The sequence below is a fragment of the Schistocerca gregaria genome, chromosome 3 (assembly GCF_023897955.1).
Source record: "Schistocerca gregaria isolate iqSchGreg1 chromosome 3, iqSchGreg1.2, whole genome shotgun sequence".
NCBI classification, from domain to species: Eukaryota; Metazoa; Arthropoda; class Insecta; order Orthoptera; family Acrididae; genus Schistocerca; species Schistocerca gregaria.
In genome coordinates this window covers 167953752-167981141 of record NC_064922.1, presented here as the reverse complement: position 1 = coordinate 167981141, position 27390 = coordinate 167953752, and the positions used below count along the sequence as shown (strand labels likewise).

Sequence of the window (27390 nt, the reverse complement as noted above, 5' to 3'; positions counted from 1 at the left end):
GCTAACGTTAGTTTGAGAGAAGCAGCAACATTTTCATAATCTCTAACTTGAAGCAGAAAACTAACAATCAGAAAGGAATGTATGAAGAAGAATGCATGTTAAATATTTCTCTCATCCTGTAGGCATAACTGTATTATTTTGTCACATTTAATTTTTAACATGTTCCAAATTATGCAGTAATATATGGATAGAAGTGATATGAAATCCTGCATGCCCTACTTCTCTCTCTCTCTCTCTCTCTCTCTGTGCATGCGAACATGCACCACGCACTTGAATGTGCACAGAATGTGCATGCATACACTAAGTAAAAACTGAAATACTTCAATACAAACATCCTTTAGTCAGTTTATAAAAGAAGATACTGTTCATTTGGGAATATAATGCTAAAAATATGATGCATATTGAAAAAATGAGAAAAGATGCAAATCGCTGTTTACCATTAATGGCATTATATTAACATGTAAGCATGCTCCAGGAAAATGTATTATTTGCGGTAAGGACTTTTCCCTTTCCTTGTATTCTTTTCATCACAGCCTATTAAAAACTCAATTCCGATTTTAGAATTCCATTATTTATGTCCACTCAGGTGCTGGGGAGACAGTGAAGCATCACACACACAGTGAGATAGAGAGTGGGTGAATGTACGTGTGTGTGTGTGTGTGTGTGTGTGTGTGTGTGTGTGTGTGTGAGAGAGCGAGAGAGAGAGAGAGAGAGAGAGAGAGAGAGAGAGAGAGAGAGAGAGATATTATTTATTTAGAGTAGCTGAACATTTTCCTTAACATAATCAGGTGTTCACAGCGACCAAACCTTACAGTATTCACAGAATATGTAATGGAAACACACACACAGTTGAATCAAATAATTAACTATTAACAAATGAAAACCCACTTGTCTCGCCTGTTGTGACAACTGCTGGGGCACTAGGCGGTCCACGGCCAATGTTGTTCACAGCAATGACGAAGAGCTCGTATTCTGTGTAAGGACTAAGTCCCCTCACAGTGTAGTACATTGTTATAATGCCAGAGATTTCACTGTATGCTTGGTTGGCATACTTTGGTTTGTACTGAATTACATAGTATTGAGGATCTTCTGGATTGCGATATTTCCAGGATAGGCGAACCGATGTGGCTGTGACATCTGACACAGTGACATCTGTTGGTGGTCCTGGAAGAGCTGCAGGTTAAGAAAACTATGAGAATGATCATCAAGGAAGGCCTAAATTTCAACACACTGAAAAATTAATGGATCTCTTGTTGCATAGCTGTATAGGTACACGGTTTTTTGATTTTTTAATAAATTATCTGTATACTCCTGAAGATAGGAAATAAAGAAACAGTCTTCACACAAGACAGAAACGACAACATATTCATGTTCCCTATCAATTTACTTCTCAGCACACCTGTGGGTGCTCCTCTCTTAGTGACTGCAAAGTAGGCATTTGTATCTGTCACATATTCATGCATCCTGCAACCCTGATTGTTGCATTTTCTAATTTAGAAGTTTTTCTTACTTTATAATATAATGCATTTAATTAATTGTGACACATCCTGTATAATATCCAGTTTCTTTTAAAATGACATATATTACAAAATATTAGAGAACACTCCACTTGGTATTAACAAAAAATGTTATTACAACAATACTGATGTAAGTAGCTGCCTTCTCTGAGGTATCACACTAAATTACAGTTTTGGAATTTTTTATGTAACATTTAAATGAGGCATTAAATACAGACTAAATTACTTACTCTGTACTTTCACACTTGTTGTTGCCTCTATGACACCTAGTGCACTAGCAGCAACACATGTATAATTTGCTGATTCTTGTATGTTTGTAAGCTCCAGCACATTTTTACCAATTGGTAGTTTGTCATCTGAAGTAATGTCTTTATCAAGACCTTTACGCCACTTGACATAAGGCATTGGTGATCCAACAGCAACACATGTAAGCTTGAGGTCTGCACCCAACATCACCTCCTGGACCTCTGGTGGAGGGATTGAGAACTGTGGAGGCACTCGACGGACTGGAACAATCCAAAATTACTTGTACAGTACCTGATTAATAATGTTTCAAATATTACAGTTAATACAGAACAGTCCAGTGTTGTGGGTCTTGTAGACATTTGACACTTCACCACTTTTGAAAGTTACAAATTAATTCACTACAGTACTGTGGGTGTAACACTTGTTACAAAATATAAGTATATGTGAGGACAGATCACTACTCATCCAGAAGAAGACGTGCAGAACAATGGATAGTTTGTACGATGGATGATAACCAATTACTTATCCTTTATGCATGCCTATACAGTTCATTATCTCTTCTGGTTGCTGAATACCGATTACACACACACACACACACACACACACACACACACATACACACACACACTACCTGTTACCCGTGGCCACACTCGCATGTCAGTAATTTTGTTATTATTAGTAGATCAGATTAGATTAGATTAATACTTGTTCCATAGATCATGAATACGACACTTCGTAATGATGTGGGAACGTGTCAGATTAATAAAAGATGTCTGTAAAAGATATTACATCACACAAAGTATTGCATGACACTAATGTTGAAGCTATTTTTGTTTTTTTTCCCTTACTTTATATCTAAAAATTCAGCCAATGAGTAGAAGGAGTTGTCATCTAGAAATTCTTTTAATTTATTTTTAAATGTTGGTTGGCTATCTGTCAGGCTTTTGATGCTGTTTGGTAGGTGACCAAAGACTTTTGTGGCAGCATAATTTACCCCTTTCTGTACCAAACTCAGATTTAACCCTGCATAGTGAAGATCATTCTTTCTCCTGGTGTTATAGCTATGCACACTGCTATTACTTTTGAACTGGTTTGGATTATTAACAACAAACTTCATAAGTGAATATATGTATACTGTGAGGTTACTGTGAGGATCCCTAGATCCTTAAATACACTCCTGGAAATTGAAATAAGAACACTCTGAATTCATTGTCCCAGGAAGGTAAAACTTTATTGACACATTCCTGGGGTCAGATACATCACATGATCACACTGACAGAACCACAGGCACATAGACACAGGCAACAGAGCATGCACAATGTCGGCACTAGTATAGTGTATATCCACCTTTCGCAGCAATGCAGGCTGCTATTCTCCCATGGAGACGATCGTAGAGATGCTGGATGTAGTCCTGTGGAACGGCTTACCATGCCATTTCCACCTGGCGCCTCAGTTGGACCAGCGTTCGTGCTGGACGTGCAGACCGCGTGAGACGACGCTTCATCCAGTCCCAAACATGCTCAATGGGGGACAGATCCGGAGATCTTGCTGGCCAGGGTAGTTGACTTACACCTTCTAGAGCACATTGGGTGGCACGGGATACATGCGGACGTGCATTGTCCTGTTGGAACAGCAAGTTCCCTTGCCAGTCTAGGAATGGTAGAACGATGGGTTTGATGACGGTTTGGATGTACCGTGCACTATTCAGTGTCCCCTCGACGATCACCAGAGGTGTACGGCCAGTGTAGGAGATCGCTCCCCACACCATGATGCCGGGTGTTGGCCCTGTGTGCCTCGGTCGTATGCAGTCCTGATTGTGGCGCTCACCTGCACGGTGCCAAACACGCATACGACCATCATTGGCACCAAGGCAGAAGCGACTCTCATCGCTGAAGACAACACGTCTCCATTCGTCCCTCCATTCACCCCTGTCGTGACATCACTGGAGGCAGGCTGCACTATGTTGGGGCGTGAGCGGAAGACGGCCTAACGGTGTGCGAGACCGTAGCCCAGCTTCATGGAGACGGTTGCAAATGGTCCTCGCCGATACCCGAGGAGCAACAGTGTCCCTAATTTGCTGGGAAGTGGCAGTGCGGTCCCCTACGGCACTGCGTAGGATCCTACGGTCTTGGCGTGCATCCGTGCGTCGCTGCGGTCCGGTCCCAGGTCGATGGGCACGTGCACCTTCCGCCAACCACTGGCGACAACATCGATGTACTGTGGAGACCTCACGCCCCACGTGTTGAGCAATTCGGTGGTACGTCCACCCGGCGTCCCGCATGCCCACTATATGCCCTCGCTCACGTCCACTCTGTCGCGGCATGCTACCAGTGTTAAAGACTGCGATGGAGCTCCGTATGACACGGCAAACTGGCTGACACTGACGGCGGCGGTGTACAAATGCTGCGCAGCTAGCGCCATTCGACAGCTAACACTGCGGTTCCTGGTGTGTCCGCTGTGCCGTGCGTGTGATCATTGCTTGTACAGCCCTCTCGCACTGTCCGGAGCAAGTATGGTGGGTCTGACACACCGGTGTCAATGTGTTCTTTTTTCCATTTCCAGGAGTGTAGATATCTGCAGGATGACCGTGGGTGGGCTCCAGCAATTATTCTGATAACACGTTTTTGAGCAATGAATACTTTTCTACTCAACGATGAATTACCCCAGAATATGATGCCATACGCAAACAGTGAATGAAAGTAGGCATAGTAAGCTAATTTACTGAGATTCTTATCACCAAAATTTGCAATAACCCTAATAGCTTACATAGCTGAACTCAGACGTTTCAGCAGACCAGCAATGTGTTGCTTCCAGTTTAACCTCTCATCAATGGACACACCCAAAAATTTTGAAAATTCTACCTTAGCTACAGACTCCTGTTCAAAGTCTATATTTATTTCTGGAGTTATGCCATTTACTGTACGGAACTGTATATACTGTGTTTTATCAACATTTTAAGAGAGTCCGTTTGCTGAGAACTACTTAATAATTTTGTGAAAAACATCATTTACAATTAAATCACTTAGTTCTTGGTTTTTGTATGTTATTACTATACTTGTATCATCAGAAAAAGAACTAACTTTGCATCTTCATCAATGTGGAATGGTAAGTCATTAATGTATATCAAGAACAGCAAAGGACCTAAGACCAAACCCTGTGGGACCCCGTACTTGATTAGCCCCCCCCCCTCCCCCCCAGTTTGAGGAATCAGCTGTTACATGAACCACTTATTTCAACTTTCTGCGTTCTTCCAGTTAAGTATGAATTGTGCACTGCCCCCCTCAAACCATAATGATTTAGCTTATCTAAAAGAATTCCATGATTTACACAATCAAAGGCCTTTGAGAGATCACAAAAAATATCAGTTATTCAGAGCATTTAATATTTGATCAGTGAAAGCGTATATAGCATTTTCAGTTGAAAAGCCTTTCTGAAAACCAAATCGACATTTTGTTAGTACTTCATTTTGACAAACATGGGAGGCTACTCTTGAATACATTACTTTCCCAAAATTTTTTGATAGAGCTGTCAGAAGAGGGATTGGGCGGTAGTATCCTCCTTTTTATGCAATGGTTTTACAATGGCATATTTCAGTCTAACAGGGAAAACATCCTGCTCCAAAGAGCTATTGCATACGTGGCTGAGAATCCTACTTATCTGTGGGGAACAAGCTTTAAGTACCTTGCTGTAAATGCCATCAATTCTGTAAGAGCTTTTACTTTTCAGTGAGTTTATTATTTTACTGATTTCAGAGGGAGAGGTTGGTGGAATTACAGTTGTTTCAACTGCACAGGTATGGCCTCTTCTATTAGTAAAGTGTGGTGAGTTACATAACTATTAGGGTATCTGCCACAGGTGGCAATTTCAGGGGCCACCAAATTCATATTCACAAAGCGGCTAGCATTCAGTGTACATTGGTCTGTCGATTATTCATATGATTTTGTAACACAGCCCTGTTGGTTTCTGAACACATTCTAAGTTGATTTCGGAACAAATCATAAGTTGATTTTTGAATGTGTGCACATGATGACTGGTTGTTGTGTGATGTCCTTAGGTTAGTTAGGTTTAAGTAGTTCTAAGTTCTAGGGAACTGATGACCACAGATGTTAAGTCCCATAGTGCTCAGAGCCATTTGAACCATCTGAATGTGTGCATAATATGTCTGCCAGGAGAATCCCCATCACATCTAGAAATAAAAGCTTTCCCATGGTGTTATGTGTGTAAATGAGGTGAGTAAAAATGTCCATTTGTGCCAAAACAGCCACATTTGCTTGATGTGTGTTACAGTTGCTGCAATATCAGAAAGGCCTATTTCATTTTATCTAGCAGATAGTGTCAAAACAGATGTAATCAAATCAAATTGAGACACCGTACCAGTCATGGGTACTATATATATTAACAGCATTTTCAGTATTAGACTACAAAATTTTGTGTTTTCATGTATCAAAATGTTTGACAAAATTTGATGAGGTAATAGATTCTTCCACTGAAAGTAAAACACACCATGTAAAACTGTAGCAAAATTAGAGAGGAAAAAATGCTGGGACCTTAGGATTGAAGAAATGTGTACTGTTTTGCTAGTCTTGCCTTTACTGTTTTTTGTGTTTACTGTATTTAATATTATATCAACAAAAGAGAAAGTTATTAGCTAATAGGCAATAAAGAGCACAAATTTTATGCAGCGTACTTAATCTCCCAGTTACAAATAATCCCACTCAATATTAACTTTGAGGTTTTTTTAAGGGGAGTAAGGATCTCAAACTGGCCAACTAGGAGCAGGAGAGGCACAACAGGACATTTTAATTTCCACTGTCCTGAATATAGGTTTTGTGGATACCATTACAAAATAGACACATTTGAATTCCACAGAACAAAATACAGTAATGTCTACAGAAAAATGCTGTGCGAAGAGGTCTGGCACTACACTTTGGCACACTTAAAACTAAGTAACATGTCTTACATTTCATTAAACTTACGTTTTATATATCAAACCCTTCAGGAAGATGTCTACTACAAAATGAACATATTTTAGAAAATTTGATTTTTTTTTTTAAATTATTGACATCCTATCTCAAACACTCGAGACAGGGAGGGAGGTGGGGGGGGGGGGGGGGGGGGGGAAGCACCACTATCAAGTTTTTGGACATGCTTGATAACACCATGTAGAAAGAATTTAAAGATTTATTTGACAATGAAAGAGCAAAAAATTACAAAAGTGACAGATGGGATTCATTGTTCTGTACATCAAGAAGCACTTTGTGATAAATTTGTTGACATGAAGGACATGATGAAATGAGTAATAAATTTTCTGAAGTTGCACACATTATTCCACTGTCAGTTGCAACAATTTTCTATGGAGTTGTACATAGAATACTGTAAAGTACATCAGTTACATGAAGGGGCATACCTACGAAAATTTCTGATTTAAAATCCACTATTGTTGAATTACTGAAGGAAAAAGGAAAACAGTAACAAAAATTAGAACATCTGCAATATACAGCAGACACTGCATTTTACATGGACTTGTCTGCACATTGCCCACAATAAGCTGTTGCACGAAACAACTTATTTCTGATCTGATGGGGAAGCATTTAAAAAGAAGATCACATTGTGGAAGAGACAAATTTTGGCAAAAAAACACTGTCTAATTCCTTAAGCTCTTTGGCATCAAAGAAAACACGGATTTTGAAAAGAATTACAAAGATAGTTTGCTAACCATGTTCCAGACACTGCCCTTCTTACATCTACCATTTCAGTTTAAAGTGCCCCTGAGCATATGCAGATGGAACTGATTGATCTGCAATGAATTTCCTGTTTAAAAGAGAAATTATTTTATGTTATAACTATACACTAGGTATAAACTGTTTTCCTCAGGAAGAGTTTCCACATCTCCTTAATTTCGATCAACATACGTGGGTGAAAGCTTTTTTTTTTATTATGAAACTAAATAAATTATGATTATGTGGCAACCTGCATTTGAAAATTTATGAAACTGTCTGTGTCTCTCTCTATGCCAACACTTTGTAGCAGATAAAAATTATGTCTTCAGCACACAAAAGTACCTAATTAAATAATATCGAAAATTTGTTTTGTTTGTGATCTAGATTACTGACAAATATGAAACATGAAACTAAGTTATATGCAGTGTGATTGCATTGCTATCTGTAAGTGCTGCATTTGCTGCTTCTTTCACTTTCCCATCCTCTTGCTCAGACATCATGGTATGGAGGTGGGGGAAGTGTGCAGCCAGATGCAAGAGCTATGCACGCATGCAAGAACACTACTTGCATACCAAATTCTTGGCCATTTCTGGGGTAAGTGGATTCTGTTAAATTTATAGGATTAATTTTATATGAAAATTTAAACTGTAATATGCACCATATTTAGCTAGTTAGTAAATCATATAGTTTTGCATTTGTAGTGCGAATCTTATCTTGTGGTACTATAATAGAGCTACACAAAGCAACATACCATAGTAACTGTCAATCAGTAATAAGACAATGTTGTTTCTTGGGGAAGTTTAAACAATGTTATGTCCCTAGCAAAGCTGTGGCATAAAATAATATGAACATGTGGCCCACACAGCCACGGAAACCATGTCAGCCATTATTTGAAACCTAGAACTTTTAACACCTCTTCCATAAATGTGTGTGGAATTGCTATGTTTATATATAGAAAATCAGCATTTATATCGTATACAGTTATTTCCTTAATGCAATACTAGAAATAAAGACAAGTTCGTAGGTACTTGCTATTCATCAATTACAATAATAAAATTAAATGCTCAACACCCTACAATTTGGAAGCGAAAATCTACGACAAACTAAAGGACAAGAACTTTCTCAATATGAAGCTAGATCTGCTGAAAAATAAGCTTCATTATCCTATACTCTGCTACAGAAATATTACTTCTGTGTAGAGAGTTTATGAAAGATGAATTGAATATAATCAAGATGTTGTATTATATAAACATAGCTTTTGAATCTCATTTTATATAACTGTCGGTAGGCTGTTCTATCTCATTAGCTGTGTGTTAGTAAACAAACAAAAAATACATCTGACAACTTCATTGAATAAAATATGAAGCAGTTGGGGTCGGGTTGGGCAGAGAGAGGGACGATGTACGGGGGAGTGGGGGCGGGGTGGGGGGTGGGGGGGGGGTGGTGAGAAAATAGATTGGTGAAGAAATTTTTAGTGAAACCACAATGACCCCATGTTCAGATTTATGGAAAAGGACAGAGCAAAAATTAGTAAAAGATGATATCTGAAAATGTGATAAACCTTGTTATACGATTCATATCCTTATGATTACTCTCCTAATGAATTATTTCGTTGTGAATTGCCCCAACTACCAATTTATAACCTCACTGTTGGTGAGGGACACCTATTAAATGTCGCACACTATCAGCATTTTGGCAAATGTGCCAATAAGCTGTCGTTGAAAATCGAATAAACTGAAAGCTTATAATGGCGATACACAAAGCCTATCAAAGAGCATTCTGTTCAATACAAAAGCCATTAAATCAGTGCCTGTTTCACCATATGACTGATTTGTATTATTTCTAACACTTTCTTTCTGCAAACATCATCCCATCATAAGCTGTAGGATTGGAAAATGCTCTACAAGATGTGTTTTTTTTCTTCAATCCATCTAGCCACAACTTTCACGAATCATTACTGTTGTTGTCTACTTTTTCATACACTTCTCCAGTCCCCTCACATCTCTGCAATCTTCCCCATTTATTTAACTTCCATTTCTCATCTCTGATTTACATTCCACATTGGTTCTCTTGTATCTCTTGCATTTCCTTTTTCTTGTCTATGTTGTGCTTGTTCTTTATTCTTCCTCTGTTACTATTGATTTGTGTCAGATCTATGGATCTACTTCAGCCTGTTCTTCCTTTTCGTATGACTAGTCAATTGTAGCATACGAATAATCAATTGTTGCATCTGATATTTCTGAACATTAAGGATAGGCGCAAATTGAGACGCGTATAGCGCGTGTGGCTAGACGCAGCGCAGCGAGCGTTTTTGTAACTTCACAGGTTCAAATGGGACCGCGCAAATTGCGACGCGACGCGACTGCGACACGACACGCGCCTGCGCCAGGTTGCGCGGCGTTGTGGTTGAGGCACAGTCTCTCGTGCCGCGCATGCTTCGCTAGCACCGTGGGAAATTTGAGGCGGGGAGCGGAAAAGTAGCCCGGCCATATGCTCACATCGGATCGGTGCATGTGAGCAGTGGTAGTATTGCCCAAACGATAAATTTTGCCTTACTGTGTACTAAATTTCATTGCCTTTGTGTAGTGTTTCGTTTTTCGCCATTTAAACACTCCATCTTTTTCGTTAATACATTATACTTTTGTTATTTACATCTGTATTGTTTTGTTTTGTGTTTCTTCTGTCAAGAAAAATGCATACTTCAGTAACTGATGAGCCATTGTCCGCTGGAATTGTATCGTATGCCTCCGGTTTTTTTCAGATCGCAAGAAGGGGCAGACGGTAGTGAATGAGCAAGCTAGTAATATGATAAAAACATGTGATTACGAAGCAAGGTAGGCGTATCTGTACGCTCTGTTACAAAAGCTTAGAAAGGGATAATCTCCACAGGTATGAGCCCTTTGTGCTCCTGGTAAAAAGCGTCCAAGATCTGAAGTATAGAAGTCTCAATGTGATTACTCTGATATGGATGTGATAATGTAACACGACACACTGTACTACATGCATGTGAACATCACATTTCCCACTGCAAGCTAGAAACAGTCGAAAAGCAGTCACAAATAACAATGTTTTAATTGGTTCGCCGTGATGAGAAAAAGCATTTCAATTGCTGCATGCACATTATCAGCATTAATAAACTAATTATACAACAGGCTACACAAATAAAGAAAACGGTCGGTACTATTACGAAAGCAGAAATATCCTAAAATAGTGTTACGATTAGATATATTTAATTTGTTGAAATGTACTGCTGACAAAGGCATATCTACTTTCATGACAATGTTTTTCGAACTCCAACTCACAAGGCACACATGGCTAGCTTGTGCTTTCCTGTGGCGCGCATTATCTTCCACTGCTAACAATACACTGACTATTGTGTTGCGCGACAGATCAGTTGCTTATTTTTCTCAATAACAACTATTTAATTCGCGATCACACATTGTCAGTTTGGCAAGCCGTAGGTGAGTAACCAGTATCTGGCATGTGCCTATCATTCCGCCTGAAGGAACGCTCGTCATTATTTTAATACTGCTCAGATTAAGAGTAGGAACAAAATCCTTTGGTAAGTTTTTATTCCAGTCGCTCAGTGTTAAAAATACGATGGGTTACGTGGGTTCCACCAAAATTCCAACGGAATTGGCAATCTATTTTTGTGTGAGTTGTTAATCTTTTGTCATTCGAAGAAGCATCACCGTTTGTGAGTAAAGACCACATTTCTCTTGGTGAATGGTTTAATTGTACTTCCTTTGTCACAGTGTAATTTGCCAAACTCATCTCACAGCAGCTATTGAGACAGAATGACGAAACTGGGTGCCTCATGAAACAAGCAATTGGCAATCACAGAGCTCAATAGCTTACGAAAAACCTCATAGTGTCGGTTTGCAGTACACATAAAAGAAGAAATTTCATGTTGACTTTCATACTAGGAAACTCTTGTTTCGCTAGCTATCGATGACTCTTAAAAAATTATAGTCACTGGAATGAAATAAATAAAAAGGGGAGTATAAGTACTGATATATCACCATAGATAAGAAGGTTCCGTATGTTTAAGAATTGACAAAACACTCTCCTCCCTGTGTGCTATCATTCGCCAGACTTTCGCTTCGATGTCTCGAGCGTAGGAGATATGAGAGATATTGCGAGTATTTCATTCTCGCGGGCGTGAGATCGGAAGTGAGTGCGGTACATGGGACCCATTTTCACGAGATCGGAAGCAGACAGAGTCCTGCTCCCAAATCTAAACAAAAAGTCAGCATGTTAGCTAAATTTCATACGCAGAAACATATGGTGTAATACGCACCAAACGCAAACCCGTAGCGACCCCTAATTTTCGTTGCAAACTTTTTGAGTTTTGCGTAGTGTCTTACTAAAATGTGTACATCACAGTAAGAATGGTCATTAGCGAGTCGTTGGGCACTTCGTCACGAAGCTGACATATAACGCTACAAGTAAGGCAAAAATCATATATTTTCAGTGAACAGTTTACGTAAAATCGTTTGAGAAAGATAACAGGTTGCGCGCGCTGCGGTTCTGTCAGTCGGTGTACGCGTCGCAATATGCGCTGCACTCGTGCGGCAGGTGCGTGTCGCGCTGTAGTGTCGTGGCACGTCACACGTGCTATACGCGTCTCAATTTGCGCCTAGCCTACGATTTTCACATTTTCTTTAGTAATTTCATCCGCCACTTCCCATCAAATCTCAGTTGACCTACTGCTCCACATGATTTCCCTACACATTTCTTGATTAGCCTCATTTCCTCCAGTAGTATTTTATTTTGACAGATGAAACTGACTTTGCTGTGGAAGCTCTTATTGAACCATCTTTTCTGGTACTGATATGCCTCCACTCACTTATGAAATGTTTCTGGTTATGAATTCCTCGAATTTATTGTTATCATAATATTTCAGTAAGAGTTAAAAATCTGTATATTAAATAAGTTATCAATTAAATATTCCACTTGTAATACTAATGAAAAAAGCAAAGAAAGGTAGTGCCAAGACTATCTGCAAATGTTGCAAAACATGAGGCAAAAAAAATCTATTAAAACTTCATTTAAAGTGAAAATACAAAATGAAATGAAATAACAAGTAGAAAAACAAGTGAAGAAATGTCAAACAATGAAAAATTCAGGATGGAATGTAACAATATTACGGAAAGGAAAGTTACCACTCACCATTTAGCAGAGATACTGAGTTGCAGATAGGCAAAACAAAAAGACTGTCACAAATAAAGCTTTCGGCCCTTGTCAAGGCCATACTGGTCGAAAGCTTTATTTGTGACAGTCTTTTTGTTGTGCCTATCTGCGACTCAGCTTCTCTGCTATATGGTGAGTGGCAACTTTCCCTTTCCATAACAATACCTCAAAAATGTTTATAGAATCTGCAGGTCATTTCTCCTCATACAGTAAGATAAAGGTGAAGAAAAGCTGACTTGGTCACTAACCAAAAAGTTTCAGTTGTTTTAAAATTAAATGTAGAGAGCAAATATATCAAATAAATCTGGCAGGCCATCTAAGATTGGTTCCAAATCAAATTATTTCTGTATGGCTCTTGGCCAACAAGTAAAATTGTTGAAGAGACATATATTTTATAGGGTGGCACTGACATAGCTATTATGTAAGACTGTCTATGTAACTCTGGCAGTAAATCAGACAAAACATACACATCTACGATTAATAATATTGAAAAAATAATGAGGCATATATTATAGAAGTAATATTACATCAGATATATCAAATTTACTTCTACAAACTTACCTTTAACATAAAGCATTATGGAATGTGAATATTCTGTTCCCACATCATTTTCAGCTACACATTCATACTTCCCTTGATCCTCTTCTTCACTATCAGTAATCTGAAGTGCTCCTGCAACCAATGCGCAACTTATTGACCACGTGGTTACAAAATAAGAAGCATTTAGATAAGCAGAAAAAGAAAAATAGCATCATCACATTTGAAAGCACTTTTCTATCCTAACCGATTAAGTCAGTTAACTGACAGGTTCTGGGAGCTGCATTAAAAGAAAATTGTAGCAAAATGTTTGTACAAAACTCTGAGCAGTACACGTAATTTCCATATACCATGTAATAAAATATTTTGTAATGTGACACAAAATCTGCCTAGCAGCTTTATATACGTAATAAAATATACATTTATAAGGCACGATTGAGGAATAAAGAATGGCAGATATTTTTAACTTATCAACACTTATGAAACATTGTAATCGGTTAGCTAATAAACTACAGTGAAGTTAATAACAATAAATCAATATCATTGCAGACCACAGGTACTTCTTAACTTTGTTATCATCTGAATCTGTACTTGCTTTATACAGGCTTTCCATGATAAACTTCTCTTCTTACAATCCAAAGAAACAAAAGCAAAAGCCAAAGTTATAGAAAAGAGGCAGAGACGTCACTTGTAAATGAAATAAATACTAAAGAAAAAAAATCTTGTATATGGGAACAAATTCCTCTTGCTAGGTAACACAAATTACTGTCATTTTAAATACAACTACTCATATGTCATTCATGTGCATCTGTATTTGAAAACGGCCACAGGCTGAAACTGGATGGTAGCAGGAATTGATGATAAGCTGCACAACTCGCTATTAGCCCATAAACATAAGTTGCAATACCCAAATTAATACAAAAATAGCTCACTTTTTGGTCGCATAGAGACGACAGTGTTGTTGCTCTGTGCTCTTCTTTCATTTGATGGAGCACATGTTTTCTCATGGTGGAGCTGAAATAAACACGAATACAACCATTTTCTTTGGACTAGACGAACTTTGTATGTTTTTCATCTGAAGCATGGTTGGTAGCTTCGAATTTTTTCCAGGCATCATTCTTCCTCGTAGCGAGCACATTATTTTGCACTGCAGTGCTTAATTTTCGTATCATACCATCCATAGCCTCTCAAAACGTGCGGTAGCTTTGTTATAGGTCAGCTTATCCTCAGATTCGATCATTCTCGGCCTAATCGTGCATCCAATCCATGCCCGAGGGAGGCCTCGAACCTCCGCCGGGACTAGCCGCACAGTCCATGACTGCAGCGCCAAGACCGCTCGGTTAATCCCGCGCGCAGCATAACAACAAGGCAGTGGTTGGCGCACCGGAAATAGTGCACAATAATAACCTGAGGAGCGTTTATTCGACTCCCTGTGCTGATAATTCTTTTTATTTTCAAATGTTACGTTACTTACACCGCAAATAAACCGAAATAATGCTCAATATACGTATCTATTGAAAGTTTCATTAAACGCAAGGATAGGAAAGGCAAATGAAGATTTGGGATTGCAAATAAATTTCAGAGAAATTACAGCGTCCACGGGAACTCGGTAAATAACATTACAAAAGAGGATGGTAATTAAAGCGTACAAGGCCCCGTATTCCGTTGGTTTCCTCTTTGCTTTCGAGCAGCCCTCGGCGGCTAATGCAACCTAGTGATGTCTGTTACTATCGTCAGGTGAAGAATTTGATCAAATGGTGCTCTCATCTTATCGAGAGTGAAAAAGCAGTCACATCCCAAGCAGCCTGCATCAAAATGTATTCCATTGTCCATCACCAGTTATCGTCCCCAATATTTGACGAAACAGTATGTTATGTGTGGTTTATTGCCAAACTGTGCGATGAGAGAGAATCTTTTATGTTTGTTTTTCTACAGAAACTTTGAAGTGACGATGTAATTCCAAAAGTGCGGCCTTTACAGCAAGTGCAAGACGCCGTGAAAATTCTGCTTCCCCTGTCCACCCGATGAATATCCCCTCATTACGTGTAAACCGTGAACTGTAAAATAATATAATTATTTACTTTTACATACGAAGTTCTCGTGTACGCCTTACAATCCCTTCCTGGAAATTTATTTCCAATTCCAAATTTTCCTTTTCTCGCCTCTTCTTTTTAAAAAAAATATCAATTTTCCGCTGCGCCAACCGTTGCTTGGAGATAAGATTGATGTCTCGTCCAACCAGGGCCAAAAATGCTTTTTTTGTCTAAACGCTCGACCATCAGCCACTTCCATTTCTGGCCAAGTCCTGCATATACAGTAAATCTGAACGAAATTGGTGAACACGAGAAAGCGCGGTCCCCCTTGCAAGAGACGATTAACCTCACACTCCTGTGCGTTTCACAAGGGGAGACCACGACGTTGGAATTACACATTTACTTCAAACTTTGTACAACTTTAGTACGCCATTAAAACAACAGGACGTGCAAGTCGAAATGTGCACTACTCTGGAAATTCCGAGGAAATCGCAAGAGAAGTTTTACGCGTCTCTTATGTACCGTAACGGATTTATCTGTGCGCGGTTGCTGGAGTTCAGATGGTTAACTGCCGGCGCGGTAGCTCAGCGTGTTCGGTCAGAGGGCAGATTGTCCTCTGTAATAAAAAAAAACTGCGTAAAAGAGTCGACGATCAACTTGAACGGATATCATGTGACGTCCTCCCATACCAAACGAACCTAAGAAAAAAATAGTGGTTAGCTTCGGAGATTCATGAAACAAACGTGTATGAGGCGACGGTTCGACTCACGCTCAAACGTAATTTTTAATCTATTTGCATGACGTTTTAGTGAATTCCATGTTATTCACTACTTACTGTTTTAATTAAATTTAAATATTAGAACAAATAGTGCCTATATTTATAACTATCGACAAGTATATGAAGAAACGAATAGAGTTTTCTCGAAAATTTATGCCTGTCGTGACTTACGAAATTCCTTGTACATGCAATCAGGTAAGGTACGCGGAACTGCTTTGCACCTCAAGACTTTGAGCTGCAGACGCAGGCCTCATTTGGCAGTTAATCTGCGTAGCGATGAGACGTTGCTAATGTAGCAAGAACGAATAGTGTAGCTGCAACATTTTTGAATATAACAGAATTTACACTTGATATAGAAAAAAATATCTGAATGGTGCGAAAAGTGGAAGTTGACCCTAAATAACGAAAAGTGTGAGGTCATACACATGAGTGCTAAAAGGAACTCGTTAAACTTCGGTTACGCGATAAATCAGTCTAATCTAAAAGCCGTAAATTCAGCTATTGCCTAGGTATTACAATTACGAACAACTTTAACTGGAAAGAACACATAGCAAATGTTGTGGGGAAGGCTAACCAAAGGCTGCGTTTTATTGGCGGGACACTTAGAAAATGTAACAGACTTACTACGGAGACTGCCTACACTACGCTTGACCGTCCTCTTTTAGAATACTGTTGCGCGGTGTGGGATCCTTGCCAGATATGACTGACGGAGTACATCGAAAAAGTTCAAAGAAAGGCAGCAGGTTTTGTATTATCGCGAAATATGGGAGAGAGTGTCATTGAAATGATACAGGATTTGGGATGGACATCATTAAAAGAAAGGCGTTTTTCGTTGCGACGGAATCTTCTCACGAAATTCAAATCGCCAACTTTCTCCTCCGAATTCGAAAATATTTTGTTGACACCAACCTACATTGGGAGGAACGATGACCACGATAAAATATGGGAAATCAGGGCTAGTACGGAAAGATATAGCTGTTCATTCTTTCCGCACGCTATACGAGATTGGAATAATCGGGAATTGTGATGGTGGTTCCATGAACCCTCTGCCACGCACTTAAATGTGATTTGCAGAGTATCCATGTAGATGTAGGTACTACAAGCACGAAGGTTTGAACGGGAGTCGAACCGTCGCCTCATACTATTAGGTATCACGAAGCTCGAACGCCAACCAGTTGATCACCATGAACTCTAACGTCCGTCACGTACGTACAGATACGTCAGTAACGTAACAGACGCGTAAAACTTATTTTGCGTTTTACTCGGAATTGCCAGAGTAGTGCACATTACGTCGTTTTAATGGCCTACTAAAGGTATACAAAGTTTGAAGTAAAACCGTGATCCCAATGCCGTGGCCTCCCTTTGTCAGTCACGGGGTCCCGGTCAGGTTGGAAATTTTCTTTGCCCGGGGACTGGGTGTTTGTGTTGTCCTCATCATTTCATCATTATTATCATCAATCGTGCCAGTGGCTAGATTGGACTGTGTAAATATTGGACTGTGCAAAAACTGGAACTTTGTACGGGCGCTGACGACCACGCAGTTGAGTGTCCCACAAACCAAGCCAAACATCCCCTTGTCAGTAAGGGTAACGGGTCGACGCATATGAAACGATCGCAGCGCCACCCTTCTCAGATTCTGTCACTCTCGCGAAACTGTAGTGGGAAGTAAGGAAAGCAGCCAATGCAGCTAAGACTCCTACAATCTACACTGATTAGCCAGAACATTGTGACCATATACTTAACAGGAGGTACGTCCACCTTTGGCACGGATAAAAGAGGCGACCCATTGTAGCATAGAAGCAATGAGGCCTTGCTAGAGCGCTGGAGGGAGTTGGCACCAGATCTGCACACACACAAGTCATCTAATTTCCGTAAATTCCGGGAGGGAGGCGATGAGCTCTGACACCACTTTCAACCACATTCCATATGTGTTGAATCGGGTTTAGACCTGGCGAGATGGGGGGCCAGAACATCAAATGGAACTCGCCTCTGCGTTCCTCGAAACACTTCATCAAACTCCTGGCCTTGTGACATTTTTGGCGCACTGTCTTGTTGAAAAATGCCACTGCCGTCGGGAAACGTAATAGTCAGGGATGGGTGTCCGTGGTCTACAACTATTGTACGGTACTTATGGGCGTCATGGTGCCTCGGACGAGCTACAGTGGACTCACATATGCCCACTGGAATGCTCGTCAGAGCAAAATGGAGCCGCCGCCAGCTTGTCTTCGTCCCGCAGTACAAGTGTCAAGGACCTGTTCCCCTGGAAGACGAGCGATTCCCGCCCTTCCATACGGATGATGAATAGGATATCAGGGTTCACCAGACCACGCAACGATCAGCCACTGCGCCATCGTCCAGTGCCCATTTCAGTCGTAGTTCGAAATGTCGTGATGTCAACATTGCCACATGCACGGGTCGTTGCCTGCGAAGCCCATTGTTAGAAGTGTTCAGTGCACTGTATGTTCAGACACACTTGCTTTTCACAATATATATAAATGACCTAGTAGATAGCGTCGGAAGTTCCATGCGGCTTTTCGCGGATCGTGCTGTAGTATACAGAGAAGTTACAGCATTAGAAAATTGCAGCGAAATGCAGGAAGATCTGCAATGGATAGGCACTTGGTGCAGGGAGTGGCAACTGACCCTCAACATAGACAAATGTAATGTATTGCTAATACATAGAAAGAAGGATCCTTTATTGTATTATTATATGACAGCGGAACAAACACTGGTAGCAGTTACTTCTGTAAAATATCTGGGAGTATGCGTACGGAACGATCTGAAGTGGAATGAACATATAAAATTGATTGTTGGTATGGCGGGTGCCAGGTTGATTCATTGGGAGAGTCCTTAGAAAATGTAGTCCATCAACAAAGGAGGTGGCTTACAAAACACTCGTTCGACCTAGCCTTGAGTATTGCTCATGGAATCCGTACCAGGTCGGGTTGACAGAGGATAGAGAAGATCCAAAGAAGAGCGGCGCGTTTCGTCACCGGGTTATGTGGTAAGCTTGATAGTGTTACGGAGATGTTTAGTAAACTCAAGAGAGGCGCTCAGCTTGCTGTCCAGGTTTCGAGAGGGTGCGTTTCTGGATGAGGTATGGAGTATATTGCTTCCACCTGCTTATACCTCCCGAGGAGATCAAGAATGTAAAATTAGAGAGATTCGAGCGCGCACGGAGGCTTTCCGGCAGTCGTTCTTCCCGCGAACCATACGCGACTGGAACAGGGAAGGGAGGTAATGACAGTGGCACGTAAAGTGCCCTCCGCCACACACCGGTGGGTGGCTTGCGGAGTGTAGATGTAATGTGCCCAGGATTAAAGTGATGTTAGTTCCGTCACTGTTCTGCGCCTGTCGTGTTTTAGCAGTCCGCCCAGCCTATATGACTTTCGACATCTGTAAGGAGGACGTGTCGACGTGGTTTCATCTTTGTTTTGCCACATTTTCAAGACACTCACTCCAGCACTCCTCGAAATGCTCGTGCCGAGCCTACAGACCATCACAATCTGCCCTCGGTCAAACTCTGATAAATCGCGCGTCTTCCCCATTATACACACGGACAACACGTTCGGTGTTATTACATGCACCGCGCGTCTGTCTGACTAGCAGCCATTCCTCGCCAGGTGACATTAATGTCGCCTGCACTGGTTTATATCCATAGGCGAGAGACAGAGAGATAAAGAGAGAAAGAGAGCAATGACATGCAAGTGACGCCTTGACTTCTAATGTACGCAATCTTCAACATCAAACTAGTACTAGCTCCGATTCTGATGTCTGTTGGGCGGCCGGGAAATGATGTTCCAGTAGTCCTGGATCCTCCTTTGAATAATGATGCGTCGTCCGTGTCGCTGCTGGTTTTAAAATGCATCGGACAAGCAGCTTCCACGGGTCGCGTTAACACAGAGACCCGCAGCGGCGCAGCCCGAGGTGCGAACGTCGTCAGCGGACAGACAGACAATGGGGACCACTCGGCTCGCAGGCGGAACTTTCTCGGCTACAGACGGGATGGGATCAGTGGGCGCTCTGATGGGATATAAGCCCCCGCAGGAGCGCCACCCTCCTAATGGTCCCAGGGGCGGGCGCTGACACACAAATGCCCGATAATGCCATTTTACGGGCACGGAGTGGCGCCGAATTGGAGCCGAAGACTGTAGAGAGGTGCCGCTGTCCCTTAATGGCGCCAGAAGTGGGGAACGGCGAACAAGTACCTCGCCATTACTACGAGACGAACGCTCTCCCAGTTCCAGAAACAAAAGACCCGCTGAGGAAGCTCCTAAGCGTCTTCAACGCCAACACAGGGCCCACTCGTTTTTTAACTGTACGCACAGGCAACTTCCCTTAATGTTGAAGTGGCATCCGAACTTGAGACTAGTGTAGAAATGCATGTGATATGCACCCATTGTTGCTCCTGCATAGACTCTAAATCCCCGTTTTTCACGAACGACTTTCTGCTCAAAATCGACTACTCGTGCCTGTGATTGCTTGTAAATCAGCCAACAAGCACGATGCGAGTGCGTCAGTGATGAAATTGCAGTGCCAAGTGTGGTTTCCTGAGATCGTGAGTATGCTACAGAATGTGCGTGTACAGAAAACGAGGTCTGCTAACGCCGGAAGTTAATCAATCGTCGCTGAGCTCACTCGTCTTATTGTAACGAATTTTGTCCTTCTGCGTCTTCTTAATCTTTATTTTTTACTTGTTTTTGTTTTCCTGGCGCATTGCAAATCTTTTAGTATGTCCAATATTTAATTGTGCAAAGTTATTGACAACAGTCTTTTCTGAAACTACGTGATCACAAAAGTTCGAAGAAGCATTGTTTTTGGGAGATTCTTCCTTTTTTATGACAAATTTTGAAACATTAGTAAGGTCACGTTCCAATATCAATATCTCGTGTTCGTTCGTAAAAAAATAAAAACGATTCTCGTGTGAATTATTTGTTGCTTTAAAAGAGGAATGTTAATCTGGCAATGATACCTTCGATCTGCTTAATTCTTTTAGAACTTTAATGTCAGTGGCCACACATCAGTTTCTTAAAGCAGTGCATTATAAAATTAAAAAAAGAGACCTCGAAAAATTCGCTGTGGAAGATTAGAAGATTTCCAAGCGCTGATAAGTGCAAAACGTTTATACTCTTTTTCCCCTAGTCGCTGCTAGCTCACGGTGTGGCCGTAAGTGTCCATATTAATTAACAAATGGAAATTCCTCAACAAAACAAATTTACTTAGTAACCCCACGAAAATGCGAGTATTTATAATTATTAAAATTTTGTAAAAAAATAAAGTGAATCGTCGAATACATTATAAAATAGATTTTCATTTCTAGAGACTGAATAGTATTATTGAAATCCGTAGTTTTTCCACTTGACAATAAAGCTTTTCACAATGTGCACCAAATTTTAATAGATTTTCATATGATCAGTAATTAATAATGAAGGACGAAAATTATGACTCGATATTTGTTAATTAACATTTCCATCTACATTTACATGACTACTTTGCAGTTCACAGTTAAATGCCTAGAAGAGGGGTCTCTGAACTACCTTCAGACTATTCCTCTGCCGTTACTCTCTAAAAGAGCTTGGCAAAAACGATGACTTGAATCTTCCGTACGAGCTCTGATTTCTCTTATTTTATTACGACGATCTAATCTCCCCCATTTATTAATAGGTAAAGAAAAAATGTTGCGACTAGGGAGATTTGAACCATTAACGTTTCAATTAGAAAATTTTTACCCTATGCACATTTTTCTGAAACCTTTCATTGTACTGAAATACAATGAATTTCGATGTTTAACTAATGTTACTTAACGTAACCAGTCACAGTACATCCGTCAAATTAGCTACTTTAAGCGAGAATTTAATAATAATAATAAAAATGCAGACTATAGCATTGCCACATTTTGTATCCAAAATACTGTAACTTTTTTAAGCAACATAAACTGATTTTTAAATTTTTCTTGGAGAACATTTTCTGTATGCTATATTGGTATATGGTTTGAACTGTTTCCAGATGTAAGATAAAGAAATTATATATTAGAATTGTAACAACAATCGTAATTTCATGTGTACTGCAAGAAAGTCAACATCTGATATTTATGTTAATGACGAGTCATCAATTCAGTTATTTTTTTTTTTTTTTTTGTAAATGAAAGTAATTTCTCCAACTTTATTTTAATTAAACTGTTTACATAATAAATTACACATGACATGCAAAACATAATTTCCTTTCTGACACTGAAAAAAATTTAAAAAAAACAATGCTTTATCTCTATTGCACTCTTATATGTTGTCTCAAAACAGTATACAGTTTCAGTCTAGTTTCTTCGTTATTTTACATGCTTTCCGAAGTGTCTTGTTTCATCAGGTTATTGTGTTGCTGACTTGAATTATGCGTAATCTTCATCATAATTTTTTGCCCGTGACTTGTCTCTAGTATGTGTCTGTCATAATAAATAACAGACAACAAAAGAAATATATTCTTCTTATGCACGAAATACGTGTTTACATTCTCTTATTTTCAGTGGAGTAAGCTGCAATTACACACATATTTGGAAGTATTTCTTAATCATTAAGCTGTAGCTTATGTCACTAAATTGAGGAGATTTCATTCGTATTTCATGATCACTCATGCTTGGGACGCAAACATCTAATAATTATTTCGCTATTTAATAGAAAAATGATTAAAAACAAGTTTAAATTTCACAGCTGCTTTCTCAGCGCTTGGGGCGCTAGTGTTTCACCAACTGTCAGATGGTAACAATTTTCATAGCAGGGATTGCCGCGAGTGTATATGTTTGTGCTATTACGCCGCCATCAAATTTTTTCCTCACAGTTCCTTCATTTCGCAGCCATGTTTACAAACACTACATTAAACGGCAAACAGCTGTAGCGATGCTAGCGCTCCAAGTGGTTACGTTTCTCCATGCAGCAAACAAAAGACAAACGCTTTCTTTAGTCAAATCTAAGGCGAGGCGCTAGATTTGATCAAAGAATATTTGAGGAAGGCCTAACTTTGGCAAAGTTCGTTATTACACTATCAAGTTTTATTTGTCAAAGAAAATCTGATAGTGTAATACCGGCGTGAGGTGGTGCTGTCGGAGCAGTGTGCTGACCTGGCATGCTGGTGTTGAGCACGGAGTAGCGGGGGTTGGCGGCCGTGTCGACGGGCAGCATGTCGCGCACCCAGTAGATGCGCGGCGGCGGCGCGCCCGTGGCCGAGCACAGCAGCACCGCGTTGTGGCCGATCTCCACAACCTTGGTGCTCGGCGACTGCGTTATCTGTGGGAAGCCCTCCGGCAGCTTGTCCGCTGCAACAGCAACGCAGGCGCGCTCTCAGCAAATGCGCAATATCCACACCACAAGACGTTCATTGATCTACAGTAGACTAAATGCGACAACGCAAAAAACGAAGTAATCTCACATATTAAGTGTATGGGAAAAGTAGTGAAACTAACTTTTTATCTATCGAAGTTTTTATTTTTCTCAAACGATAATGTTGTCCTCATCAAAGTAGTTCGGCAACTATACACGGCGGAGTCGTCGTCTGCAGTCTTGGTAGCAGCACTGAAAGGCACCAATACAACAGATGGAATCATGAAAGATGACGGTCGAATTAGGCTTGTTCTGCACATCTACTTCACGCATTCTCCGACAAACAATGGGCGTTCAGTAGCGTCCTCAGCGCTCTGCCGTTACGGCCAGATTCTCATTCAAAATGGTCGTAAATTCGATTTTTTTTTCTTGTTGCATTTGTTGAACGGTATATGTTTCTAGAATGTTGGGACGAAAAGTTTTTAATCCGTGCGTTACATAAGTTTCTACAGCCCATTGTTCGAAGCAGTGTCATGGCCACCACTTGGCTGTTCTGTTTTGGATGAATTGGATTTCCGACCAGTCATCCATGACTTCATATTCAGTAATCCAGTCAGACGGTCAACATTTGCACCTTTCTAAAGACACTCTATCCCTAATAATGGCATTTAGAGCAATATTAAAAATCTTTATAAAATAGAGAATTAAATACATACATAATGTTAAATTTTCAGTTTCGAAATATTAGCAATAGTTTAGCACTGTGTTACTCTATTACTACAGTAATGTATTAGTTATTTCCAAATACTTCAATATTTTTAGGGTGTAAGACCCAATTAAAACCTGCTATTTACATAATTTTTGACTGAAAGTATTAGGCATACTGTATTAATTTTATTATCTGTATTAAAGTATTAACTTTGAGATATTGTTTTTATTTAATGAACCCTGAGCCTTATTCAAAGTAAGCTTAAATTAGCTTTTCACTTACTAATCAAAGTGCTATTACTGTGCAACAGCAATATTTTATGTTTTATTCTTTTAATGATAGTTTAGGATTTTTACATATAATTTCAGTCTTTTCGGAGCTATATATTCACTGCTCTGTAACAATCTATAAGCATGATTATTACTGTAAATTAAAGTAGCTTTTTACGAAAATACGATGCTTATGTTTTGTTCTTGTTTCAAAGCCAAAAAATGTCATGCTTGTCGAGTTCCCCGAAGTGACGACTTATGGAGAGTCCAGTTTTCGGGGTTCTAATGTTGATCATAGACTCTAAAATGCTTAAAAAGCTTTAAAACTCACTACTTTTTCATCTAAAATTTAGAAAATTTCCAGGGGCAAGGCCCCCAGTATGCCATCCCCCCCCCCCATATTTTTTATAAGTCAGCGCCCCTGAGATCGCTCAGAGCGTTGTCAGTCTCATTACTTTTCTCACATACCTCATATTTAACTTTATAAGTAATGTCGTCACACACCGACCTCCTGTCCGTCAAAATCTAAAAAAAGCCAGCCAGTGTGGCCGAGCGGTTCTAGGCGCTTCAATCTGGTACCCCTACGGTCGCAGCTTCGAATCCTGCCTCGGGCAGCATGAATGTGTGTGATATCCTTAGGTAAGTTAGGTTTAAGTAGTTCTAAATTCTAGGGGACTGATGATCTCAGATGGTAAGTCCCATAGGGCTCACAGCCATTTGAACCATTTAAGGAGGAAACGAGAGTATGGTTTAACGATCCGTCCACGATGCAGTCATTAGAAACGGAGTGCAAATTCGGTTGTTGGCTGTTTTCGTTGTTGTGATGTTCAGTCTGAAGACTAGTCTGATGCATTTCTCCACGCAAGTGCTTTGGTCACTCCCTTCATCTCTACAAAACTACTACAGTACACGTCAGTTTGAACCTGCTTCACATATTGAATCCTATGTTTCCTTCAACAACTTTCATCGCCCATACTTCGCTCCATTATGAAATTAATCATACAATGATGCCCCAGGACACCTTCTATCAACAAATATCTTGTTCTACGCCGTCCATAATTGGCCAAACGCGGAAGAAGGAATGCATTGTAATAATAAAAAGGACGGATAGCTTGATATGTGTGTCCTGTCTCAGTCTTGTTTGTTGTTGAAATATTTTATATATACAAGGTGACACAGGAAAACGGGAACATTTCCACAATCCAATAGAACTAGAAGTGACGAAGAAAAGAAATTGCATTCATAGTAACTGAAACCTTACAACTTTGTCATTTACGAAACATTGGTGGCATTATCATTTTTTAAAAATTACGTCCTTTAGATGGCGTCTTCCTGTACGAATACATTCGTGAAATCTGCTTTTGAGATTCCTCATTGACCGCTGCAACATCTCAGCTGGGATACTGTGAAATGCATCCCGAATTATCTGTTTTAACTCATCCAGGGTTCTAGGACAAGTCATGTACACTTTGCTCTTGACGTAGCCCCACAAGAAAACATCACAAATGGATGAATCAGGCGATCTAGGGGACCATGGAATGTTACCATATCGTGAGATCTCACGGTTGCCGAATAATTCTCGCAAATTTGCCATGCAGTGTGTGGCGTCGCTCCGTCCTGTTGAAACCAGGCTCCTTGAACGTTTGGAAAGTTGTTCAATGCAGGTGTAACGATCGGCATTGACAGTTATTGTGTTTCCCTGTTCGTTTGCGAAAAACTACGGTCCGATAATCCCATGTGATGAAACACCACACCATACTCTCATTTTACGAGCGTGTAAAGGGCGCCCATGAACGTCATTAGAACTTGTTTTTGCCCAGTAACGGTAATTCTGTTTATTCACATAACCTGTGACATGAAACTGTGTCTCATCTGACTTCTACAACTAGTTTATAAATTAATCGTTATTGTTTATTTTTGTTATCATTTGTTGACAGACACCCAGTCGTAACCGGTAATCGTTGACCTTCAATTGTTGCACCACGGATGAAATTTTAAATCAAGATGAAGAATTCTGCGAACACTCTCCCGGTGCATTCCAACCACTGCTGCTTGCTTACGAATTGAAAGCCATGGGCTCCGTAAGACAGACTCGCGCACAACATCAATGTTCGTTGGAGAACGCTCACTTCTTGGTCGTCTTGTTGGTTTCTTCTTTAGAGCAGATCCAATCTCTTCTTAGTTATTAATCCAACATGTTATCGCGTGATTCGACGGAACGGCATCATGAGATCCTAAAATATAAAAACGTCGAAAGTCCCTCTGCGCCGCTACCAAACTATCACTGTTTTTATAAAACATTTTTATGTCTAACGCACGCTGTTGTCCGTTCCACTGATCCATGGTTACTGAAATGGCGGACTGTTTACTCGCTAACTATACGGAACCGCAGTGCTGCCACCTGCCCATGGCTGCCACTACTCATTTCAAACATTCCCGTTATTCTGTGTCACCCTGTATTATATACACTTTGCATTCTATAATTATGTATATATTTGATTTTATTCTCAAATTGGTTCGTGTATTTCGATTTATATTCTAAAAGTTGAAAAATACATAATTATCAAAAACTCGCGGTACTGTCTGTATCGATAACTCGGTAATATCAGAACAACTGAGGTACTGTTACCGATATCAAACATTGTAATCGAATCTGGCTTTGGAATTTCACCAAGTGAGTCGTTAGCACGTAACTTGCAATGCTCACGTATCGGAATAATCTGGACCATCGTTTTCTGTCTACCAATCACTGGCTATCCACTGACTTGATGCCATTCGCTGGTGCATTTAGCTGTATGTTTCAACAGACCAGCGAGATGTAGGGCCGATTCGAGAACATTTTTCTGCGCAGGCGACTTATCACTTGACGTTCCGTTTGCCCTCGTACACTTTCAGCCATCTCAGGATTCGCAACTAATTGTGATACGTCTTTTATAGAAATCTTCCACTTGTGATGCCTCTGGCGCCACTTTCATCTTGGCGCCTCAAGCTGCAGCTTGTGTTGCTTGGGTCTTAAAGCGGCCCTGAACACTACAAAAAGATGACCGAAGGCTCGCAGACTACGACGTCAAAGCGAAAGCC

The 27390-nt window shown here is 40.3% G+C and overlaps 1 protein-coding gene across 3 annotated transcripts in view; it reads right to left on the bottom strand.

Moving 5' to 3' along the window:
* The window catches only part of LOC126355778 (tyrosine-protein phosphatase Lar), a 1814905-nt gene that overhangs the window by 111315 nt on the left and 1676200 nt on the right, over positions 1 to 27390 (bottom strand). For all 3 annotated transcript variants that reach the window (XM_050006182.1, XM_050006183.1, XM_050006184.1), the window contains 4 exons: positions 23133 to 23327; positions 13238 to 13348; positions 1748 to 2023; positions 889 to 1173 (listed from right to left, as the gene is read on the bottom strand). In XM_050006182.1, coding sequence (XP_049862139.1) covers positions 889 to 1173; positions 1748 to 2023; positions 13238 to 13348; positions 23133 to 23327 — 867 coding nt within the window. The remainder of the gene's footprint in view (positions 1 to 888; positions 1174 to 1747; positions 2024 to 13237; positions 13349 to 23132; positions 23328 to 27390) is intronic.